The 23454-nt window shown below is 36.5% G+C and overlaps 1 protein-coding gene across 4 annotated transcripts in view; it reads right to left on the bottom strand.

Annotated features, from left to right (window-relative positions):
• Positions 1-23454, bottom strand: part of MAGI3 (membrane associated guanylate kinase, WW and PDZ domain containing 3) — a 255355-nt gene that overhangs the window by 40512 nt on the left and 191389 nt on the right. For all 4 annotated transcript variants that reach the window (XM_059060460.2, XM_059060470.2, XM_059060494.2 and 1 more), the window contains exons 7-13: positions 19542-19599; positions 15195-15289; positions 9713-9901; positions 6481-7086; positions 5229-5260; positions 3024-3180; positions 1402-1493 (exon numbers count right to left, since the gene is read on the bottom strand). In XM_059060460.2, the coding sequence (XP_058916443.1) occupies positions 1402-1493; positions 3024-3180; positions 5229-5260; positions 6481-7086; positions 9713-9901; positions 15195-15289; positions 19542-19599 (1229 nt within the window). The remainder of the gene's footprint in view (positions 1-1401; positions 1494-3023; positions 3181-5228; positions 5261-6480; positions 7087-9712; positions 9902-15194; positions 15290-19541; positions 19600-23454) is intronic.

Genomic DNA, 23454 nt, shown 5'->3' with positions numbered 1-23454 from the left:
AACACAGTATTGGAAGTCCTAGCCATAGCAATTAGAAAAAAAAGAAATATACATATGATGTCATCTTTATACACACACACACACACACACGCAACTACTACTCAGCCAGATCACATGTTAAGCCACAAAACAAGTCTCAATAAATTTAAGAAGATGGAAATTATATCAAGCATCTTTTCCAATCACAATGGTATAAAACTAGAAATCAATTACAAGAAGAAAATTGAGAAAATCACCAGAGGCAAAGATAAAACTACATTAAAAAGAACGAAACCTTGGTAACTGTGACAACACGGATGGACCTGGAGGGCATTATGCTAAGTGAAATAAGTCAGACAGAGAAAGACAAATGCTGTGTATTCTCACTTATAAGTGAAATACAAAGAACAAAATAAATAAACAAACAAAACAAAACAAAACTCCTAGAACAGAATGGTGGTTGACAGTGGAAAGGGGGTTGGGGGGAGGCAGGCACAAACTTCTGGTTATAAAATAAATGAGTCATGGGGATGTAATGTACAGCATGGGGACTACAGTCAGTAATACTGTAGTGCATATTTGAAAGTTGCCAAGGGAAAAATCTTAAAAGTTCTTATCACAGGAAAAAAATTTATAAGTTTGGTGATGGATGGTAACTAGACTTATCGTGATGATCATTTTGTGGTGTATACAAACATCAAATCGTTATGTTGTACATCTGAAACTAATATAATGTTATATGTCAATCATAGCTCAATTAAAAAGAAAAGAAAGGAGAAAAAAAGAAACAATCAAGGTATTTTATATTTGCCCTATGTAGGGCAACCTGCCTTAAACTTTGTTTTGATGATTTTAACTGAAACTGACTTGACTAATTAGAACACATTTATACTCTATAAATCAAATGTTCTAGTCAGAAATAGAAAGAAGCCCATCATTTTAAAAGAATATTGTTATTCATCTAACTTCTAAGCATGATAATAACGTAGTCTTTCTTGATATTATACCAAAAAAGTTTAAATATGTTCTTAAATTCTAAGAAGCACATTACTTTCTATCAAACTAAGGGCAAAACAAAAATAAACCCACTATATTTGTTCTCTAAGTTTGAGTGAGAATCCTATATAAATAAAATTCTAGATGTAAATCCTTTGCTAGTATAACCATTTATTACTCTCTAATTTACAGCTGACATATTCAGCTTTTACCTATAGTTTTAACCTCAGCTACACCAAGTTAACTGAGGTATTATGACACCAATAGAAACGTAGTTCTTCCTCATATTAATGAAACTGTTAGAGAAAACAAAATCTTTTAAAAAACCAAACAAAAAAGAAAACAAAACAAAAACACCGTATTCTACCAAATCTCTACTTAAAAGTTTTAACAGGAACAGCCAAATTCCAAAGTATTTAAACTTACAGATTGGTCAGGTCCATCTCCTCCCAGCACTCTAAAGCCAAACCCTGATTCTTGTTTCCGAAGAAAAACATCCAAATCTTTGGTGTTTGGCGCTAAGGAAAACCAGAAAATAATAAATACAAACATACATTCGTAATGCATACTTTGATTTATTTTAAAAGGATTAATAATAAAATTCAATCATAAATCTGTTTTGTGCTCTAACCCAAACTTTTGTGGCACGCGGGCCTCTCACTGTTGTGGCCTCTCCCGTTGCAGAGCACAGGCTCCGGATGCGCAGGCTCAGCGACCATGGCTCACGTGCCCAGCCGCTCCACGGCATGTGGGATCCTCCAGGACCGGGGCACGAACCCGTGTCCCCTGCATCGGCAGGCGGACTCTCAACCACTGAGCCACCAGGGAAGCCCTCTAACCCAAACTTTGAATCACGACTGCTTAGGAATATTTGCTCCCACTACCATGCTCTCAGTATTACACGTCCGTTAATTCTTGATGCTTTCAAATCAATGTTTCATCTTCCTAAATATGGCCTGGAACTATCAAGACAAAGATCTGTAACAGGTTAAATAAGTATGAACTCAATTATATATAATGTTTCCACTTGTGTACATCTTTTCTAAGGTAGACCTAAATCTATTTCTAAAAATAAATAAATTTAAAAAATTAAACCTACTTATATCTATGATTTTACTTTGCAAAAGATCTATCATTAGTAAGTAAATTAGTATGAAAATGAATTTCCACCCTATGCACACTCTCTTCTCATCATATCTCAGCTGGACTCCTTGAAGGAGTCTACTCTATGCTTTGGTTTCCTCCTCAGATTGCACACCCCTCTGATTCATCATCCTTCGTATTCCTGCCAGGAAAATCTTTCTGAAAGACAAGTCCAACAATTTCATCCCTATGGTTAAAACCATTCTGTGGCTCTCTAGCATGTATACCACTGTATCCAGCTTCCTCAGAATGGCATAATCCGCCCTCCACAAGCTGCTCCTGCCCTCCCCCTCTGGTTTCCCTTGCCAACCACACGCAGCTAAACTAAACTCCTTGCAGAACCCAGCCCATACAAGGTCAATGTGAACATGCTATTCCTTCTTTCTTTCCCTTTTATCTGTCTCATAAACACCTACCTCATTGTCTTTAAAGACTTGGTTAAAGCTTAACTTCCTATATGAAGCAGTATCTGACACTTCCTACTACCCACAGCTGTAAAATTGAGCATTTTCTACTTTGGATCCCAATTCATCCAGTCCATCCTTCTATTAGTGAACCTGTTAGGGGCTTATCTGCACTTATTTGTATATGTATTTGATTACCTCTTTGTCTTTTCCTTTTAGGCTTAATCATCTTTTGGGGTGCAGGGCCTATGTAACCTATTACCTCTGTATTCCCATTACCTACTATGATGTTGGGTAGACAGAAGGCCCTTAATAATACATAGTTTTGAAGAAAATAAATGAATGAATGTTGAATATAAATGGAAAAAGCCCAAAGTCATATTAAAATGGGAATGAAGGAATAACTTCAACATGGTTTTGAAAGATGGAAAAGTCGAGTTTTTAAGAAAATTCAATTTAATTTTGTTGCATGCTTTCCTGAAATATTCCACAACTACTTACGTTTATCTTCATATAAAGTCTTAGATTTCAGGTAGACCTCAGAAGGATCCAATTTCGGGGATCCTGACCTGATAATGCTGGGTGGAAAAGGCATAGGCTGGGGAATGGGCTCATTTATGGCCTCCAAACTTCCTGAATTTTCCTTTTTATCTGTTTTCTGAAATGGAAAAGGGCCTTACTTAGTATCTCGAAAAGCCAGATGTTTGATTAGTGCATAAAACTGTTGTCTGAACTAGGTATGTCAACTGATTACAGCTGTGTAAGCAGCAGGGTCAAAGCCACAGCATATCTGCGGTCTTATAGGAATTCACTTTCATAGCTGTGTGTATTTGATTAAAACATATTTCACTTAAATTAGAAAAAGTTGAAAATGATATCAATTAGTCCTACGTTTAAGCAATTTTGCCCTTTTCTCCACCACCAAGATACAAATTGACTTTGAGAAGATAAATAAGGATACAACACAAGGCAGCATTTCCAAGTAAAGCAAGAGGGAGACTCGAAGAGAATACGTCCATGTAATTCTTGATAAACCCCATCCTCCCCACTCACTGAGTTTAATTCTCAGTGAAGATGTTTAAGGTAATGTTCCTTCTAAGAAAATGAAATAGGAAGTGTTAACTAATTTAGGTTATAAAGATGACACTGTAAAAACCTGCATGGCCAATCCAAATATATCACGAAAAAATGCACCATGCCTGAGAATCACACAAGGGATATTTTCAAATGTTCCTATTCAGATAGAACTTTCCCAAAAGAAAAGCTCAGTAAAATGACTTCTTTAATGAAATTTAAAAATGAAATCCAATAAATAGCCTAAGGAAATAAATACAATGGTTTTGGGAACAGCTTGTTATCCTGAATTACGGTTAGAAGAGGGGGATTATAGACATTTATGATAAGATAATTAATGTGACTAGGATGCAGGAGCAGCAGCTTGTCAGGTAGGAGTGAGGGGACAGTCGCTATAAAGCGTTGTGCCAGAAGGGACCCTGCACTGACCCAGACCCTGTCAGATGGCCGGGAGATAAGAGCAGTCTCTTCCTCTTTCTCCCACATGTCCTAGGATTCTGTCAGAAGCAATGAGAGGTCATCTGAGACTTTCATCAATTATAAAACATTAGGGTCCCCATGGCTGCACTGGCATTCGTTATGAAACAGATAGGGTAGCACAGAAGTTAAAAATGAGTACTAGAGGGACCAGAGAAATGGAGAAAAATACACTGCAATTTTAACTGAATAGGCAAAAAGAATTTCTGCTCACATTGGACCTAACTGGTCCACTTTTCTATAAAAGTGCTGAGTGTTTCTTTCTGCCTGATCCATAAAACGGCAAATTTGCTGAGGATCCTATTTGGTGGGCTAAGGAGAACTAATCCATTTTGTATCTGATGGTCTTTTGTTTAGCAGCCGAGGGTTTATGGTTATGGAAGACCGTCTTTCAACTATAAGATGACAGACTCCAAATCAAGCAAAATAGAGCAAATTAGGATTTTATACACGATTGTCTTTATATCCATGTCCATATAATTGTGGATATTTAAGTAGCTACACGTGTACCTAGCACTGTTTCTTTCATACCATTATTTGGTGTGTCCTTTGTTTAGGTCTTATTCACTACACAGGTCTTTAAATAGGCTAGTCAGTTATTCAGAAGAATGCCAGAGAAAAACTGTTCCAAGTCTGATAGCCTCTCACTCTGATAACAAGCAAATTGAGCACAGAGGCCACAATTGCTCTAGAAAGTCCTGTTTAGGGTTAAGTGTCAGAAGGTTATCCAAATGTGGGTAAATTATAGTCCCTGTGAATTTATGTGAAACTACTACATCTTCCCATAGTACATCTGCTCGAACATTTAGCTACTCCTTACCCTTGTTCCTCTGAAACACAAAGAAAGTAATAGGACCCATCAGTAGGCACCTCAGTGTGTCCACGTTTTACTATTTACAAGACAGGACTATTGGTAGTACAGGCCTCTAATATTCTTCCAGCAGAAATACTTAACCAGCAGAGCACACCTCCTTTAGGGCAGCTTTTCTAACTCACACGCTTCCCTCTGAGTTTCTGATACAAGCCCAGGGCAGTCTGCCTCTTGGCTCCTGCCTGTCTGTAAATGCCACCCCCATGAGCTGCCCTCATGGAGGGGAACACAGCATCTCTCTCCGTGTGTTCGGAAGAAGCATTTGAGGACCACTGTATACTCACCATTTTGGCAGTTTTAGTTGGTGAAGAAGGACCTTAAAAAAAATGAGCCACATTTTAAAAACAGAGGAAGCATTCCCAGATCACAAATACTGCTAATGTTTATGACAAAACTAGCTTTGACTTTTAGTAGGCTAGTAAATTATGTCCAATATGTTCTACGTGCCAGGCATTATACATATATTTCATTTTTTATGACAATCCTAAGGCATAAATGTTACTGCCATTTTATAGATAAAGTAAACAAAGAGTCAAATAGATTAACATTACTTTCCTGTACTGAGGAACCAACCAGCAACTAGGCAGGAAATTGACATCCAACCTGTTTGACACCAAACCCTGGACTCATCATATTTGTTGGAACTCTGGATAATTCTCCAGCCCTCACGAAGAGATATGAGCACATTCTACCATACCACACAGAAAAGAAACAAAAATAATTCAAAGAAATGAGAATAATTTTAAAAAGCCCCAATGAAGTTAAACTGCTCATTTGCCTCAAAAATGAAAACTAAAAGCCAGTGAGATATATGTGAAGGGCTAAATTTTATTCTTTAAAATACTAGTCATTCATAGGTATGGATTTAAGAAAGCCCATTAAAACGCGACTTTGTGATTAGTCCTTGGAACTGCATTTATGTCTGGGAGCAGTTCAAGTCAGTTGATGACCTTGGAAAATAAAATTATATTTATCTCACATGAGCGCTGTGGGATTTAATTAACATTTACGGACAGATACTAAAGCTTAAGATAAAAGCTTTATGAGCACAAGCTATCATGATTGCTTTTACAGAACAGATTAACACACCATCCAACATTTTGCTTATTCACAGAGAAGCTAGCTCTTTCAAAACATCCTTGGTACATTACAAAGGTCCAGATGAAGTACCACTGCTTGAAAGAGTCCATTTCTATTATTGCCATCAACAGAGAAAATGGAATTAAGAGAATATATTTCATTTGAAGTAGCACAATGTTGTGACTCTCTCTAATCATTAAAGTCACAAATCAGATTTTAAAAAGAAAATAGAGGGAAAGAAATCCATAGTGGACACAAATGAAACCGCAAATAACTAAACAAACTGCTACAAAAGATACTGCTTATGGAAGCAGTCAGACAGAACTTAAGGAAAATGCATACTAATTACCAGTTCAGCCTGCTGGGAATAGAGATATTCTGACCTGTAAGGAAGGACAATTCACAGATACAAATGCATGAACAATGAAGACTTTTCCTTGTTGCGCTTTTACTCACCTCCTCTTAAGATAAGCAATGGTACATCTGCACCTACTGGAAACTGCTTTAGCACCTCTACCACTTGGAGATGTGTTAAATTCTGCACATTTTGACGGTAAATTTCCTTAATTATATCCCCTTTCTGTAGGCCTTGACACCACTGACTATCCAATATCATTTTCACCTTCTGTCCAGTTGGGCTGTCGGCAATTGCAAACCCAAAGCCTTTAGGGCCCTTGATCAGAGGGATAGTCACTAGTTCTGGCTGGGAGCTGCCTGACGATGCCATAGACGCTCTCTGCTCACTCAGATCTGATGGTCCATTGAGACGATCACTGATCAAGGTGTGCCCCGATTTTCCATTCTGGTCCAGAACCATCGCTCCTGACTTAAAATCCTGAGTATTCATGCAAGTCTCTCCCTTAGTTAATGACTGTCCATTGATGACAGGAGTAGCAGCAACAATGTCCACAACAGGATCTTCATTGTCATCAGGAAGTGGATAACCACGACATAAAGTGAGGTTTACATACTGATTGACGGGTACCAGTTGAAACATCTGGACAACATCTGCGTGGGTGTGACCAAGGACACAGTTGCCATTGATGTCTACAATAACATCACCTGGTAAAACATAAGTCATGTTAAAAATATTAAAACCATCAAATAAGTTAATTTTTCGTTGAGGGAGATGAAAATAACTGAAGTTTAGCATCTAAATTTGAATTTTGGAAACCTCTTACTGTTCATTAACTACTGAAAAGACAGATTTTGAACATCGATATGTCATTCTCCCTTCTGTGACTCCTCTCTAAAAAGAATATATAAATGTATAAATTCTTAATTATCTTAGTTGCAAAGAGTTATGACCTCAAGCTAAAGTAAATCTTTAAAAAATTAACTGCAGATTCATATTATCATTGTTAGTATATCCTTTGAGTCACACCTAAGTGGTCACACAAAGCTAGGCACATTGTAGTAGGTGTTCAGTACATAGAAGAGGAGTGAACAACCCCATTGGCTACTTGTACAAACAGGCAATCTTTAAATACTACCTTATTTCTTGATTTTAAGTAGCCATTGATTACAATGTACTTAAAAATTCATTCTAGTTTGAACAATGTAAGGCTGAAGATTAGAATAATAACTTATGAATGTATTTTCTTTTAGCATCTTTCTTTTTTGTGGATTTTTTCAATTTAGTGTAATTTAGTTTTCAAAAGGAAAAGTAAGCAAAAAAAAAAATTCAACAGAAGCAAAGAATAAATTATTTAAGATGCTGGAAATTCAGCTGAATTAATCCTTGTAAAAGTTGGTTTTGCTTTTCTGATTTTACATTATTATGACCACTTTGGTTACAGGATTATTACCACTTGACATTTATCAGTTGTGTGTTTCTTAATGCAGCTTTAGCTTTTAAAATTTGTCCTCTGATGTCTCATCCATTTGCTGCTTTTATTTGAATACGATTATTTAAAAGGTTATTGACAAATAAAGGTGCTTTAATTTGTTCTGATTGCATGTAGGCTTTAAAAAATCAACATGAATGGTATTTAAAAACAAATGTTAGTTTGTGGAAATTTGTTGCAAAATTCAAGAAGCTATAGAAATTAGACTAATTAGAAACAAAGTTTTGACTTTTCTTCCCCTGGTCAAAGTTCCCAGAATTTTAATGGAAGTATTATATTGTTATACAAATTAATAACAGTTTTAGGCATATCTGAATCTATATTATAAAATCCTGACAGTATATACAATAGCTACAAGATGTGTTTCATGGACAAAATATTTAAAAAGTCAAAATTGAGGACTTAGGAAAAAACTTTACTATTAATTTTAATCTCTAGAGTTTTAATTTTATAAAGTAATAAAAGGGAGCTAAAAATAATTTTCTTTATAAATGTAACTTTTGATTATTTTAAGTTTTCTTGTTTATGTTTCTATCACCTAATTGGGAAAGCATAATATGAGAGAGCCCATATCCCAATTGAAAATAAGTTGATATCTGCCATCAAAAGTAATATGACAATTGAATCGTCCAAATGGGGGACATATTTGCACAAAGTATGTGAAATAACAGAGGATTAGAAAAGTCTAGCAAACTGTGTAAGAAGCAACCTCAGTGGATTACTAAAATCTTTCTGGAAAAAAGTACTTAAACCTTCCCCATAATCAGTAACTAGTCTTAAACTTCCTCTAACCCACTCAGCCATAAACACTGTCAGCTGTATAAAAATATCTAACAATCATTAAGTAAAGATGTTGGGAAAACTATGTAAAAGAGAAATTTATACAGCTCTGTAAAAATAGTAATATTATTGCCTATAATTCTTAACATAGCACTTTAATTTTACTAACAGCCACTAAGGAAGCAAAAAGAAAAACACCCCAACTTGGAAAATAACTGTGCGATATAACAATTTGCTCAGTATCATTATATACATCACAATGAATCATTTTTCAAAAAAGATTACAGGTTAATGTTAAATAACTCCAAAAGTACCCAACATAATCAGAGAAAATCAAACTATCAAATAGTTTTCTGAGATGGTTAATAAATCTTTAGCTTAGTACAGCCAAAGAGTTATCTCAAAATATGCAAACTATTCAAAAAATTAATAAATTTAATGTTTTGACTAAGTTTCCACTTATTTGTAAAAATGACCCTCCTTCAAAACTAGCATGCACTTAGTTTAGAAGATAAACTATTTTTATTTGTTTATTTTATTTATTTATTTATTTGTGCTAGGTGGGCCTCTCACTGTTGTGGTCTCTCCCGTTGCGGAGCACAGGCTCTGGACGCGCAGGGTCAGCGGCCATGGCTCACGGGCCCAGCCGCTCCGCGGCATATGGGATCTTCCCGGACAGGGGCACGAACCCGTGTCCCCTGCATCGGCAGGCGGATTCTCAACCACTGCGCCACCAGGGAAGCCCGAACATAAACTATTTTAATACAGGAATCTCTCTCTTCAGTTGTATAATTTAGTTCTCTATTTATATAAATATATATATACACAGAAGTTTTATATATACTTACATATATAATATATATATAACTTTCACTATAATTTTTGTTATAGTATCATAACTCTTTAAGTATTTCTTTTTTTGGCCACGCCTCACGGCATGCGCAGGATCTTAGTTCCCCAACCAGGGATCGAACCCGTGCCCCCTGCAGTGGAAGCGTAGAGTCTTAACCACTGGACAGCCAGGGAAGTCCCTCTTTAAGTATTTCTGAAAAATCTGTTACCTGGTGCAATTTTCCCATCCTGAGCTGCAGGACCATCTTTCAGCACATTTTTCACTTGTAGGAACTCATCAGGCCTATCTCCACCAATAATGGTAAAACCAAATCCCATTGTGCTTTTTTTCAATGATGCTCGAACAAGGATTCCTTTAAGCTGGGATGGATCTCGAGTAAAGTGTGATTTTTCCATATCTGTGTAAAAATGAGAAACAAGAATAATTACAATGAATATAGCCCTTGAAGCTAATCTCCAAGATAGTCTCTATAACTTAAATATAACACACCATAACATAACAGGAAAAAAATAGGAGAGAACCTAATGTTATATAACAGTTGGAATTTAAATTCATAAACTAAATCACTGAAAATAAACCTTAGCTAATGAATCATTTATCTTTTATAGGACTCTTCTATGTCATTTGAAAGGTAAAAACATCTACTTTATCCCCTCCTCACTGCCTTGTTTGTACTTACTTTTTCTTATCCCAAAGAGTCCTTTATTTAGAAGTCAAAATGACACTCCTGAAGGGTAAACTTTATTATTAAATTCCTGAAAGCCTTTAGCACTCATTCAGATGTATATTTCATTTGAATAAGCAGCTACTGAGGTCTATGCAGAAAACACTATACTAGGAAGATGAAGGCAACTGTCACAAACTTATAAAAGAGCATATACATCGAGAACTTTTTATAATTTATGACTCAAGCTTTCTGCAGCCTTTAATTTATATCTGATGCGAAGAGCAAATCCCTGCACTATCAGTATATAGCTCCATGCGTCTTTCCCTTTTACTCAAATTTAGTGGAAACTTTAGGAAGACAAAAAGCACAGCTCCTCTGAAAAGCCTATTTTAAGAGGTTTCCCCAGATGATCCTAGAACTAAAAGTGATCCATATTTGCAAGTAATACCTCTCTTCTCTTCCCCAGAAACTTTCGCTCCTCTCTTCCACTGGCTGCCATTAGGGCACTTATGAAAACTATGGGGGTCAAATTGTACAGCTTCATAATTTATAAAGCATTGTTTAAGTTATCTTTTTAAAATACGGTTTAAACTTTTTTCACAAATCTCTTTTTTAACAGCTTTATTGAGCTATAATCCAATAATGACAGAATTATACAAGTCAATGACATGCAACCATCACCACAGTCTAATTTTAGCACATTTTTCTCTCCCTCCAAACACACACACCAAAGAAATCTGTGTCCATTAGCAGTCACTCCCCATTTCTCCCCAACCTGCCCTCACATCCTAGTCTTAGGCAACCACTAGTCTACTTTCTGTCTATAGATTTGCCCAATCTGGACCTTTAATATAAATGGAATCATATAATATGTGGTCTTTTGAATGCCTTATTTCACTTAGCATAATTTTTTTGAGGTTCATCTGTGTTGTAGCATGTGTTAGTACTTTATTCCTTTTTATTGCCAAATAATATTCCACTGTGCAGATATATCACATTTTATTTATCCATGTATCAGTTGATAGTATTTGGATTGTTTATACTTTTTGGATATTATAAATAATGTTGCTATGAACACTCATGTACAAGGTTTTGTGAGGGCAAATATTTTCATTCCTCTTAGTTACATACTGGGAATGGAAATGCAGCAGTTACCATAAACATATCATAACTATGTTTAACATTCTGAAGGACTGCCAAACTTTTCCAAAGTGGCTGTACCATTTTACATTTCCACCATCAATGTATGAGGGTGCCAACTTCTCCACATCCTTTCCAACACTTGTTACCGTCTGCTTTTTTGGTTATAGCCATTCTAGTAGGCATGGAATGGTCTTACACTGCGGTTTTGATGCTCATTTCCCTAATGACTCAAATTAACAAGGGTGACTTGTTTCATATTTAGACCACACTTAGCACTAATATCAAGCCCAGAGTTAATCTGTGTGTATCTGCTGCTGCCCCTCCTAGCAAAGTGTTCTAAGAGGCATGCATTAAACTTACTGGCAATTAGAAAAGAACAATCCTTGGGGCTGCTCTGTATGGTTGTATAGATTGTGCAGTATGCATATGGCTCCTGCAAGAGGTAGGGCTGCCCTGCAAATACTGACAAAGGCAGGTTTGGGATAGGAGTGGGTGTACTTTATTCATTATGTTCTTCCCAAATTTGCTGACCTCTTACAAATACAAGCACTTGACATTAAAAAAAAAAAAAATCAGCTATTTTGGGCCTCTCAAAGGAGAGGACTAGACTCTAGACAGGATTATATTCACCACAGTAAACACTATTTTGTGAGGCCTCTGATTTGGCCAGTCAGGCTACTTGTGGCAATACCTCAGTGTATTGCTGGCTCTTGATGAGCCTCTGACGTTCAAACTAGCAACTCATCTCTGAACAAAATATTACTTAAAAAGATTATTTGACATGCTCAAAGCCGATTTAGTTATGTAAGCTGATTATGACTGCCCCCTAGTGTTGCCTATCAGATGGTAGATAAGATCATTTAAGTACTGTGTACAGGTACTTGAGGAAAATATCTTTGATGAAATGTACCTTTCTCATTTTTATGTCAAATATTGAAATATTTCTGGTCAGCTATCCTATGCTCTAGTCCCCGTGAATATCAGAATAAGACTGGCATCTGAGGCGTACAACAGAAAATCAGCATATATGAGCTCCAAGATGTGCAAACATTAAAGTGGGAGGGAAAGTTTTGGTTAACACCTAATTTGGGAAAGTAGTAATAAAACAGCCAAAGCCAATTAGAAATTGGTCAGAAGTAGGTCTTATCAGAATTTAGATATAGAAAAGTGAGAATAAGAAAGGCACAAAGAAACTATCATTGAGTCTAACAATCCTGATTTTAAATCCAAGCTTTGTGATTTAGTTGAGTAATCTCTGAATATAATTTAACCTTTTTAAGTCTTGGTTGCCTCATCTATAAAAGGGGGGGTAATAGTACCTAATTCATGGGGTTGTTACAGGGATTAAACTAGGTAATGCATAGAAAGCATAAGAAACAGTGCTTGACAAACAGTAAGTGCTCAATAAATGTAGATAAACACAAACCCATACAGGCTGCCTAAGGAAGGAGGCTCACAAACTTGAGTACTTCTGTCCCTGTGGCAAGTATATCCCTGGGATGGAAGCATAAGACAATTGTAACTTGATGCCATCAAGGCATCTGGGCGGGGAAAATAACATTAACAACCTTGCAGCAATATTTTGAGACTTAAATGAGATGATGTAATATAAAGCATCCAATTTAGCACTAAACTCTATCTCAATAAATGGTAACCATTATTCTTCAAGGACTAGCATAACTTCCATCACTTCTAGGAAGCCTTTCCTTTCCTCTCGCAGTGAGATTTAATTTCTCTCTCCTTTGTTCCAACACTACTGTTTATATCCGTAATATCATACTATACTAAAATTATGTGTCTGTTTCCCTGGCTAACTTGTGGACTCCTGAAAGACAGATGCTGAGTCATTACTCTCTCATAGGAGAGTGCCTGGTTATCTAAAGTAATAAAACACATGGGTCCTGCCCTCGAGGAGCTTAGAGCTTAGTAAAGGAGAGAAGATCTTTGCTACAGGCCATGGAAGACATGGGCATTCAGGAACTACATGTTATAATACAAAGAACTCTGAATTTAAAGTCAGTAAAACTAGGTTCAAATCCAGACTTGACTCCAAATCACTCACTGTGATTCTAATAAGCAAGAGGCTTAATCTTTCCTGAAGTCTGTTTATGTGTAAAATGGGGACTCATGTTCCTCTGCAGTTTATGTCCTCTGGCTACCCCTTTTACACTCAAAGCTAGCAAAACAGTTGGCTAAACCCACTGTCTTCACTTCTACACCTCCCATTTCCTCTTTATTCTACTGCAGTTTTATTTCACTCTCCCCTTGCTCTTGCTAGAGTGACAAATGACCTCCACATTTTTAAGTCCAATGTAAAACACTTTTCAATTTTCATCTTTCTCGACTTTTCAGCACCATGTGACACAAATACTCAGCTTCTCTTTGAAACTCATTTCTTCTCATGGCTGCCTATCCTTACAACCTCATTTCTTGTTACTACCCTAACATACCCTACGCACTGGCCATTTGTATCTGTTCTCTGACCCCTGGACCACCATTTCATGCTTCTATGATTTTATATATTCTGTTCCTTCTAGTTGGTATGTCTTGTTGCTCCTCTAAAATTTTGATCTGCCTGACTTAACTTTTCCTGGCACTTCAAGACCCAGTTCACATATGTCCTCTGTCTGAAGGTTCCCCTGCCCCCTTGATTTCCTCCACCAAAGCAAAGTTGTACACTCCCTCCTTTATGCCACCACTGTACCTTGTACATCTCTATTAATAGCAATGAAAGCTATTGTTTATTGGTCACCATGTGCCAGACATGTATTTGTAAGCACTGTACATGTATTGTAAGCACTTTACATGTATTAATTTGCATACTCAGAACCACCTTAAGAGGTAGGTACTACTATTATTCCTGTTTTGTAGATGAGAAAACAAAGAATTTAAAAACTCAACCAACGTTACACAGCTGGGATTCAAACCTGCTCTGCCCCCTGCTCATTCAACTACTAATACAGGATGACACCTATCACCATATAGTGTAACTATTAGTTTCCTATTTTAGACTGTGAACTCTTGAGGGCAAGACCTATCTGACTCTTAATCATTTTTTAATACCATGTACCTAGCAAAGCACTGGGCATATAGTAGGTGCTCCAAAATATTTGTTAAACTAAAAATATTTGTTAAATCAAATGCAAATCTTAAGGGAAGAGACTATGTTTTAGAAGAGTAGTTATAAGAAAAAACTGGCAACAGAAGTGAAGAATCTAATAGATTATTATGATATGAACATATAGACCTTATTAATGACACAGAGAGAAGGGGGAAGAGATGAGGAGGGATAAGTTGGACGTAAGAAATTTCTGGGCATCTTTTTCAAAATACACATGGCTAGGCTCATCAAAATCTCAAGACCTATGTATTTTTAAAATGCTCCCCAAATGATCCTGATATTACTAATACCCTACCAACCCACTTGAGAATCAATGATGTAGGCAATAATACAGTGGATATACTTAGTATTTGTTCATATCAGTTAATGAAGAATCCTGAATTGTTACTGACGTTAGATCTAAGCAATTAACTTGAGAGAAGCTCATAATGAATTAGAGTTCTATTACTGGCTTGGACTTAAACATTAGGAAACAATCCAATCTTCAAATTAAAACCTTGCACCCATAACAAAGCTATTCCGTCCCTTCTGGCAACAATTTCATACTTTCTATATAAGCAGCATGAGAAAAGTCTCAGTATTCTCAAACTGTCCAGATGTTTTATTAAGATTATTCATACCTTTACAGTGACAGAAATCTGAAATTCTCTGTTGAATTTCAAAGCCCCGACAGTAAAAAGTTCAAACTCACTTTTATTATTTCAGCATATAAGTTTCACAAGTTACTCTTAGAAGAGAAGATAGAGGTAAAAGTTCTACCTGGTTTTGAAGACCCAGTATCAGCCTGTCCTAACTGCTTTTTCCTTTTGGCTTCCTCCACTGGATTTTCAAACTGGGTTTTCTGGTTAAGGTGACTGTAAAATGTAGAAAAATATGCATTTCAGTTTAATATGAAAGAATTACATATTTTTAAATAGACTATCATAGGTTAAGGGATAAATATGTACCCTTTACGCTATGGAACCCAGGTATGCTGAGAGGTCACAGAGGAAGAGCCTTCTGGCAACTAAAGAAGGGCCCACAGAAGATGCCTAGAAGTCAAAGCTGCTTAAGTATTCACTATAGCTTTTTTTTTTTTTTTTTTTGTGGTACGCGGGCCTCTTACTGTTGTGGCCTCTCCCGTTGCGGAGCACAGGCTCCAGACGCACAGCCTCAGCGGCCATGGCTCACGGGCCCAGCCGCTCCGCGGCATGTGGGATCTTCCCGGACCGGGGCACGAAACCGTGTCCCCTGCATCGGCAGGCGGATTCTCAACCACTGCGCCACCAGGGAAGCCTCCACTATAGCTTCTTTATAAATGTTTCTAATATAGCTAGTAACAGTTTTCAAAACTACAGTAGAAGCCCTCATATATGATACACTCAGAACTGTTGGCAATTAATCAGTTAATTCTTTTTGAAGGCAGTTAATGGTAGGAGGGTTTTAAGGTTCTCTAAAGTGAAGCAGCTGTAAAGACACATTCGAAGAAATCTGAGTGTAGAAGCCTTCTAGAATTTTACTATTATTTTTCCAACTGACTCACCCACATCAATTTAGCAGCAACTAAGCAAGTGACTTACTTTTATCAAACTGTATCACAGAAGAACTCTCACAGTTAAATTTCTTCAAAATTATATAATAATTAGTTACATAATTATAACATAAGTTTAACTGTTTTTTATGATTAGGAGCAATCACAACTGACCCCTGAAAGCATACAAGTCTGTGGGGGGAAGCAGAAAATCATGGGGAGACTAGAGATAGGCCATTAGCCAACAGTATTCAATATGCTAAGGGTAAGAGCATACTCTTACCCCCTCTTTACAGAGGGAACCGAGCATAGGTTATTCTGGCAAGTCAGTTAAGTGTAACTTGGTTAAGAATGCAACTATTGTACAAAAGATGTTTAAGACTGAAAATAGGTCTAATACAGAAGCAAGGGGGAATTATATTCTAGTACTTCTATAGTACAAATATATTTTAGCCAAATGAAATGCATTTTCTAGTAAAATCCATTTTAGCGAGAAGTGACATTAGTAAATACCAACAATTAAACAACAAATCATGAGAATTTCAGATTATGATTGTCTTTAGATAGGCTATTACAAAATCTATATGTAAATAGTCATATGACTTGGATATTTTCTTTACCATTTGTGAACATTAATGGTGATGGAGGAGGGGGCAGCAGGGACAAAAAAACAACCCTACAGCAAGGTATGCTAGCTTCTGAGTATGCTTCTCTATGCCTTTTAGGCTTCTAGTGCATTATTAACCCTGCAACAGATGTAGGTATTTAGTTTCAGAGCTCTAAATATGGCAAGTTCTACTTGACATCCTTTGGGTTCTGATTTCACAAAAACTCAGGTATGCTTCTGCTTCTTACTATGAGGGGGGACCTTATCAACTGAGTTACTGTTTACCCCTCTGTGAAAATGAAGACTTTGGTGTTAAGTTAGGTACCATTTTAAAAGTTATTTATTAGGTACTGAAAATTTACATAGTCTTGAAAAAATAAAACAGAAACTGACACTTAGAAAAGAATAAACCTGTTTGGAAAGAATCCTGGCTCACTTTAACATCATCAGCTAGAATGACTCACTTTGCCACCCAAGTATTAGAACATAAAAAGTAGTAGTATACTCTTTGTTATGTGTGGGAGAAGAGAGTAGAAGTATGCGAATGAGTAATCCCTTTCCTGAAAACTCTTTGACAAATAATGTTAAGATTTTAGTGAAGGGAGTAATTGCATCTGTCACCTTAGACTATCTAGATTAAAGTGTCACCCAAAAAACAAAACAGTAAAAACACTCCCCTTTTCATTTAGTTACCTATACCCATAATATTATTAAGTTAACAAATTTTGTCTTCTATAAAACCAGCTATGGGAAGTAAGAGAGGAGAATATGACAGATTATCAGAAAAATTAAACAAGGGTAGCAAACAGGCTTAATTAAATATATAATAAATAATTTGAAATTTCACCTGTATTAAAATTTTGTATATAAGAATTTTAAGAATTCACCTCAACAAACAAAATCATTATCCTTCACGAAGGGTTAAGATATTAAAAGCAGACATATTTTGACTTTGTCACCTGACTGCATCAAGACAGTTAAAGCAATACATTAAGACAACATTTCTAAATATATAATCATTCTTATGGAAGGCCTGCCATTAAATTTTGGGAACAATTTTATTTTCAAAAATAAATTAATCCATTTCAGAATCTCATCTTCTAAAATAAATACTTACCAAAAAAAAAACCCAGCCATTGCAGTTGGTGTTACTACTATAAGGCTCCTGCCAAGAGCAATCATTGTGCCATCTGGTTTGACAAACTAAGAGAGCCAAAGAGTAGCCATTCAAGTTAACAGCTTTTTATCTCCATCAGTAAACTCACTGCAGATTACCATAGTGGAGATTCAAAGCCTAACTAATCTGGGAATCAAGCCACACTCCAGAGCTCAGCTGACTCCATACTAATGTGCATCTTGAGTACAGCCTGCTCTTTCTTAATCTAATAAATTACCCTCTTGTAAAATGAGCTCGTCTGGGAGCAATCATACAAAATCACATTGCTGCCACTGCTGTTGCTTCTAATCAGGCTATTTCACATACCTCCATGACAGCTGAGAGCAGGTCACTTCAGGATTTGCCCTAAAGTTGCTTCAATATTAGTATATCCTTGCTTAACGAGAACCCGATCATTTAGCCCAAGATTTTACAAGAGGCAAATGTCTTTCACTTCTTGACCGTGTACTCAAATTCACTTGGAATGGATACTAAGAGAATGAGAATTATTATCTCAGAAATGTTCAGTAGTGTTAATGGCAAATAATAACTGATTGAAGCCCAATTTAAATAGACTAACTCTTAGGGGGAAAAATCTCACAATTCCTTTTCAGCTAGCCTTCAAATATTTCTTTGACTAGAAAAATGGTTGGTTTTTTTCTTCTAATTAAATATGCTTTAGAAAAAAAATAACAAAAGAACTGCTGTGAACTTTTCACATCACAGTATTAGAAAGATATGAAATAACACAATGGAAAAAAAATTAATATAACCTTTCAATGGAACCAAAATATTGACACTGTTAAGTTACATATCCAAGGGTCAAAATGACTCATTTTCTTAGGGTACAAGTTAGATTTTAAGAAATCATTCCAAAAATCCCTCTAACCACAGTGACTCAAGTAACAACCGACACACTAGGATAAAGACTAGGGTTATAACAGGACTCAGTTACTTGCATTAGGGAAGTGGCACTGGTTTGTGCCAACAAGTGATGAAAAATTAATTAGCAATCATAAAACTAGAAGATTCTCATGTTTGCTATTTTTCCAGGTAATAGTATTTTGCCTTTACTACCTTGGCAGTTGGTGCAGACTCCTAGTTCCCAGGTAAATAGTAACCTCTCTGATGCAATTATTTGCCTGGTACTAGATGCCTGAGGTCAAAATTCTATCTATACCATCTGGAGAGAAAGCAATCTCAATGATCATAATAATGTAGCAATTAGATAAGTGAAGAAAAGGGAAAGAAAAATTAGATGTTGATGTTATCCTAATTTCTCTGGCTAACATAGGCAGGTGTTTGATCCTCTACTCCAACACAGATTTATGTTAAATTTAACCATAACAGCTGTGTGAGAAGCAACTTTCACCCCCAAAAAGAATACTAAGTTTTCCTTAATTAACTCCCTGAAAGAGAGAACAGTTTTAATTATATACTTTAAAGGTTTGGATCATTATGATACAATGCCCTTAAAGTCCTTTCACTGCCTTCAGAACCATGCAAGTATAGTGTTGAAAGTGATAATAAATAGTTCACCTTATTTCAGTCTTCTATCTACTACTTCTCTCTTTAGAGGCCACAGTAGTACTGATAACATCGCTAGCTGTTACTCGTCTGGGCAACTTCCCTGTCTCTCTATACTTACTTCAAAGCCAACTGCTAGGGAGCCCAGTCAGTGAAGTAAATGCCCACTGTCCCTACCTTCTCATTCCCCTAGTGGCAAAACCTGAAAGCTGGACTGCAGAAGCATAAAGTATTTCATTCACTCCCTAAAGTTGTGTAATGAAAGGAAAACATTTGGGAGAACATTAACTGAGGTAACAAACTTACTCAACATAGTAGGTCCCATACTGAGGGTCTTCAATTTTCTCCCAGCCGTAAGGAAGTTCTGCAAATAAAAAAACCAGAATTGAGTGAAATGCCAGTTTCAAAACCAACAAGAAAAGAATTTACAGAATGAATTTGTGCCTTTTATTTTATTACACTAATATTTGGGAGATAGACTGAAAGCTGAGGGCTCACTTTCAAAGAACACACACAGTTTGAGTGGTTTCTTCAATAGCTAGTGAGTATCTCGGCAAGTAATCAGAAGCACAGAAGAAAATATGACATTAAACTCAAAGGTGTTTATTCAAATCACAAGCCATAAAATGCTAATTATTTAAGAAATCACCTGGTATATTTCTTTCATTTAAAAAGCCTGATAACAATGACGTGAGATACACCCTCTAGTTCAATACAAGCAGCAGCTGCATGTTAAGTTTTTCACTATTAGACAGGATTTGTCAATTATTTCTGTTATCACATTCTGACCCGCTTCTCCCCCCAGGAAAGTCCAGCCTTGGATTTTTGCCATTTCAAGAGGGCAATCTAGATTTGCTTAAAATCTAAGAAAATACCTACTGTCCCTTGCAAGAGCTTGATCTAAGTATCTGAAGGAAAATTTATTTAACTACACAGTGCCTTGTGTAGAATATATATTTATGTATGGTTACAAAGAAATACCTTACATAGGATTATTATGTATTATTGCAAGTAAACTGAGCAATAAAATATAACCAGAAAAACTGAAAGTAGTTGAATTTCTGATAGTTAAAAAAAAATCTGGTCTTTGCAACGTAAACTGGCCCTGTCAAGAAAGAATCCCCTTTCACTCCCACTGTTTTCCAAGGTAAGGTTGCTGAAGAATCATTTTATTAGTCAGACATGGATTAAGTTGGCAGGAGTGTTCCTACGGTGGTTTTTATTGCTATCAATTATGCATAGGAACCCAGCAAGAAGGAATTTTTTAAAAACCTATAGTTGTACACTATGATGACCACCCTGACCACCCTTTTATTTTCAATTTCTTTTAGACTCTTTTTCTGCTATGCTGAAAAATATGTACACATGTGCATACACATACAAATGACATATGCTAGACAGCAAACAGGCTTAGAAAATAATAAAGTACTTATTCATTTTATATCATTAAGCTGTAGTATATCAACTTTGTAAGTAAAAATTCCATTATAATGAACCTGATAAACAATACAAACTGTTATGCTCTAATAAACAGTATTATTCCACATTCAGAACAAAAGGAGAGAATAAATGACTAGCCTCTTGATGAAAGGCTCTGAATCACCTCCACCCCTTTTCTCCAGCATACTATTTCTGCCTATGTACATATATTAATTGGTGGTTTTGAAGCTTGGTGAGTTTTTGTGGTTTTCCTTTGAAGGACCTGGTTGAAATGTCTGAGGTGGAAAAGATGAGAATAGTTGAAAAGTAACTACTATATGAAACAGATCAAAACAACTGAAAAGAACTGGGATACACTTCAGTTCACTTTGAGCCTCCACAGCTAGGAAGCAAACAATCATCAATTAAGTAGGTACAATATTTTATGACCCATGTGAAGAAAAAAAGGACAAAGAGCATCGCTCATCATCCGGTTCTTCAAGGGATTAAGATACAACCCACTGCAGTCACCCAGGACAGTGCATCCTGAAAGGAATTCAGGATGAAAATAAAACAAAACAGGATGAGGGACGCTGTGCTTTGGACAAACGAGCCCCTGGATAATTAGATGCATATAGCAGGAAGAATTTCAATGATCCCAGATCCTTGCATCTTCCCATATATAGAAAATACTAAGACCATTAGCTTGAGATGTCTGTTCTTTGTGATTAGCGGTCATCTTTTGCTAAGATGTATGCTTGACTGCATGAATTTCCTAGCTAAAAACTCATGTATACCCTGGCTCCTCTCCTACCTCTTGGAGCAGTTCTCAGAGCTCCTGAGTTGCTGTCTCCTGGGCTAACGGCCTCAGTAAGACCCTGGACAAAACTTAAACTCATAACTCTCATGTATGTTTTCCTTTAAGTTGACACTAAGCAACTGTTACATGCGTATAACATGGATTATATCTGTTGGATTATATCTGTAAAAAAATGCTCTATAATACTATTACCAAAGCATTATCATTGAGGATATTTCATGAGAGAGCTATTTTTCTTTAATAGAAAATTTCTTGAAATAACATGGGAACTCAGTTGTGCTGTGTAAGGATGACTTCTGCAACTGCACCACAACTGGATTTATGCTTTTTAAAAAATATTTATTTATTTATTTTTGGCTGCACTGGGTCTGTTGCTGCGCGCGGGCTTTCTCTAGTTGCAGTGAGCGGGGGCTACTCTTCGCTGCAGTGTGCGGGCTTCTCATTGTGGTGGCTTCTCTTGTTGCAGAGCATGGGCTCTAGGTGCACGGGCTTCAGTAGTTGTGGCTCATGGGCTCTAGAGCGCAGGCTCAGTAGTTGTGGCACACGGGCTTAGTTGCTCTGTCACATGTGGGATCTTCCCGGACCAGGGCTCAAACCCGTGTCTCCTGCATTGGCAGGTGGATTCTTAACCACTGCGCCACCAGGGAAGCCCTGGATTTATGCTTTGTCTTTGAGAATTTTGGAGAACTGAAGCAACTATAGAGATACTTGAAACTTTCCATTTCCTATCTGAAAAATTCACTAAAAAGGATGTATTAATGCCTAATAAAAATAAAACATCAAAATTAATATATTTCATTGTTGATGTGGAAGTTGAGTCAGCATTTTAGCTAGTACTTAAAGAAATTAGCAACTAACAGATAAAGTATAGCCCTTTCTTTAGGAGAGTAAACAAATTGGTAATTTATCTTCCAGATTACTTTTAGCAATCATTTTAAACCCTCATATGTGATAACATTAGCTAGGTTTTTGCAGGGCAGATTCATGCAGATAAAGAAGTGGATATTACTTGCCCACTTAAATCAAGGTAATAAAAGCAAGACTAAAAATACCTAGCAATTTTATACACTATCCAGTGGGTCAATTCATTTACTGAATTTCTTCCCCTTTTCCTTCCCTTTTTCCCCTCCCTTCCTTCTCTTCCTCCTCTCTTTCTTCTTTATGCAAAAATAAAAATTAGAAACAATATAGTTCTTGACATCAAAGAGTTCATAGTCTAAAACTGAAGGCAGAAAAGAGAAATGATATAATGAAGGTAAACGCAAGCTTTTGGGGAGAGCAGAGGAATGACACCAATTGCTTGGTAAAGCAGCTATCAGAAAAGCCTTCTAAAAAAGGGTGGTGTTTGAGCAGTCTTAAAGGTGAGTTGAGATTGGGAAGATGGAGGCCATTCCATAGATCAAAGAGCACTGAGGTATTAAGAATGGCTGGCATTTTCAGTAATTACAAATAGTTTGATAGGGCTAGAGTGAAGGATGTATGCAAGGTGGCTTGTCTTATAAGCAAGCACCAAAACACATTTCTGGAGTGCTGGGTTAAAAAGTTTGGTCTTTATTTTGATAATGATGAAACTGACTAAGCTGGACTGAGACATAATTACATTTATATTTGGGAAAGATTATGGGCAGCAGTAATAAAGGATGAAATAGATGAAGTGAAGTGAGAATAAAAGCAGACAAACAAGAAAGTCATTAATAGCTTAGGTAAGAAATTATGAAGGTTGGAGCTAAGACACTGGTAGTGGGAATACAGAGAAAGAATGGATAATAGAGACAAGGAAGTCAAAGCAACAGAACTCAATGACTAACATGAAGACTGAGAGAGGAAGAGAGGGGAGGAGGCCAAGATGATCCCAAGGTTAATGGCTCTTCAGGCATGAAGATGATATATTATCAAATATTTACTGGATACCAATGATGAAAATAGCTGTGGGAAGAGGAAAAGGTATTAATTTGGATTTAGAGGCATTTAGCAGACAGA

The sequence above is a fragment of the Kogia breviceps genome, chromosome 1 (genome assembly GCF_026419965.1).
Source record: "Kogia breviceps isolate mKogBre1 chromosome 1, mKogBre1 haplotype 1, whole genome shotgun sequence".
Lineage (NCBI taxonomy): Eukaryota > Metazoa > Chordata > Mammalia > Artiodactyla > Physeteridae > Kogia > Kogia breviceps.
Note: the sequence above shows the minus strand (reverse complement) of the source record. Positions and strands in the feature narration are given on the sequence as shown.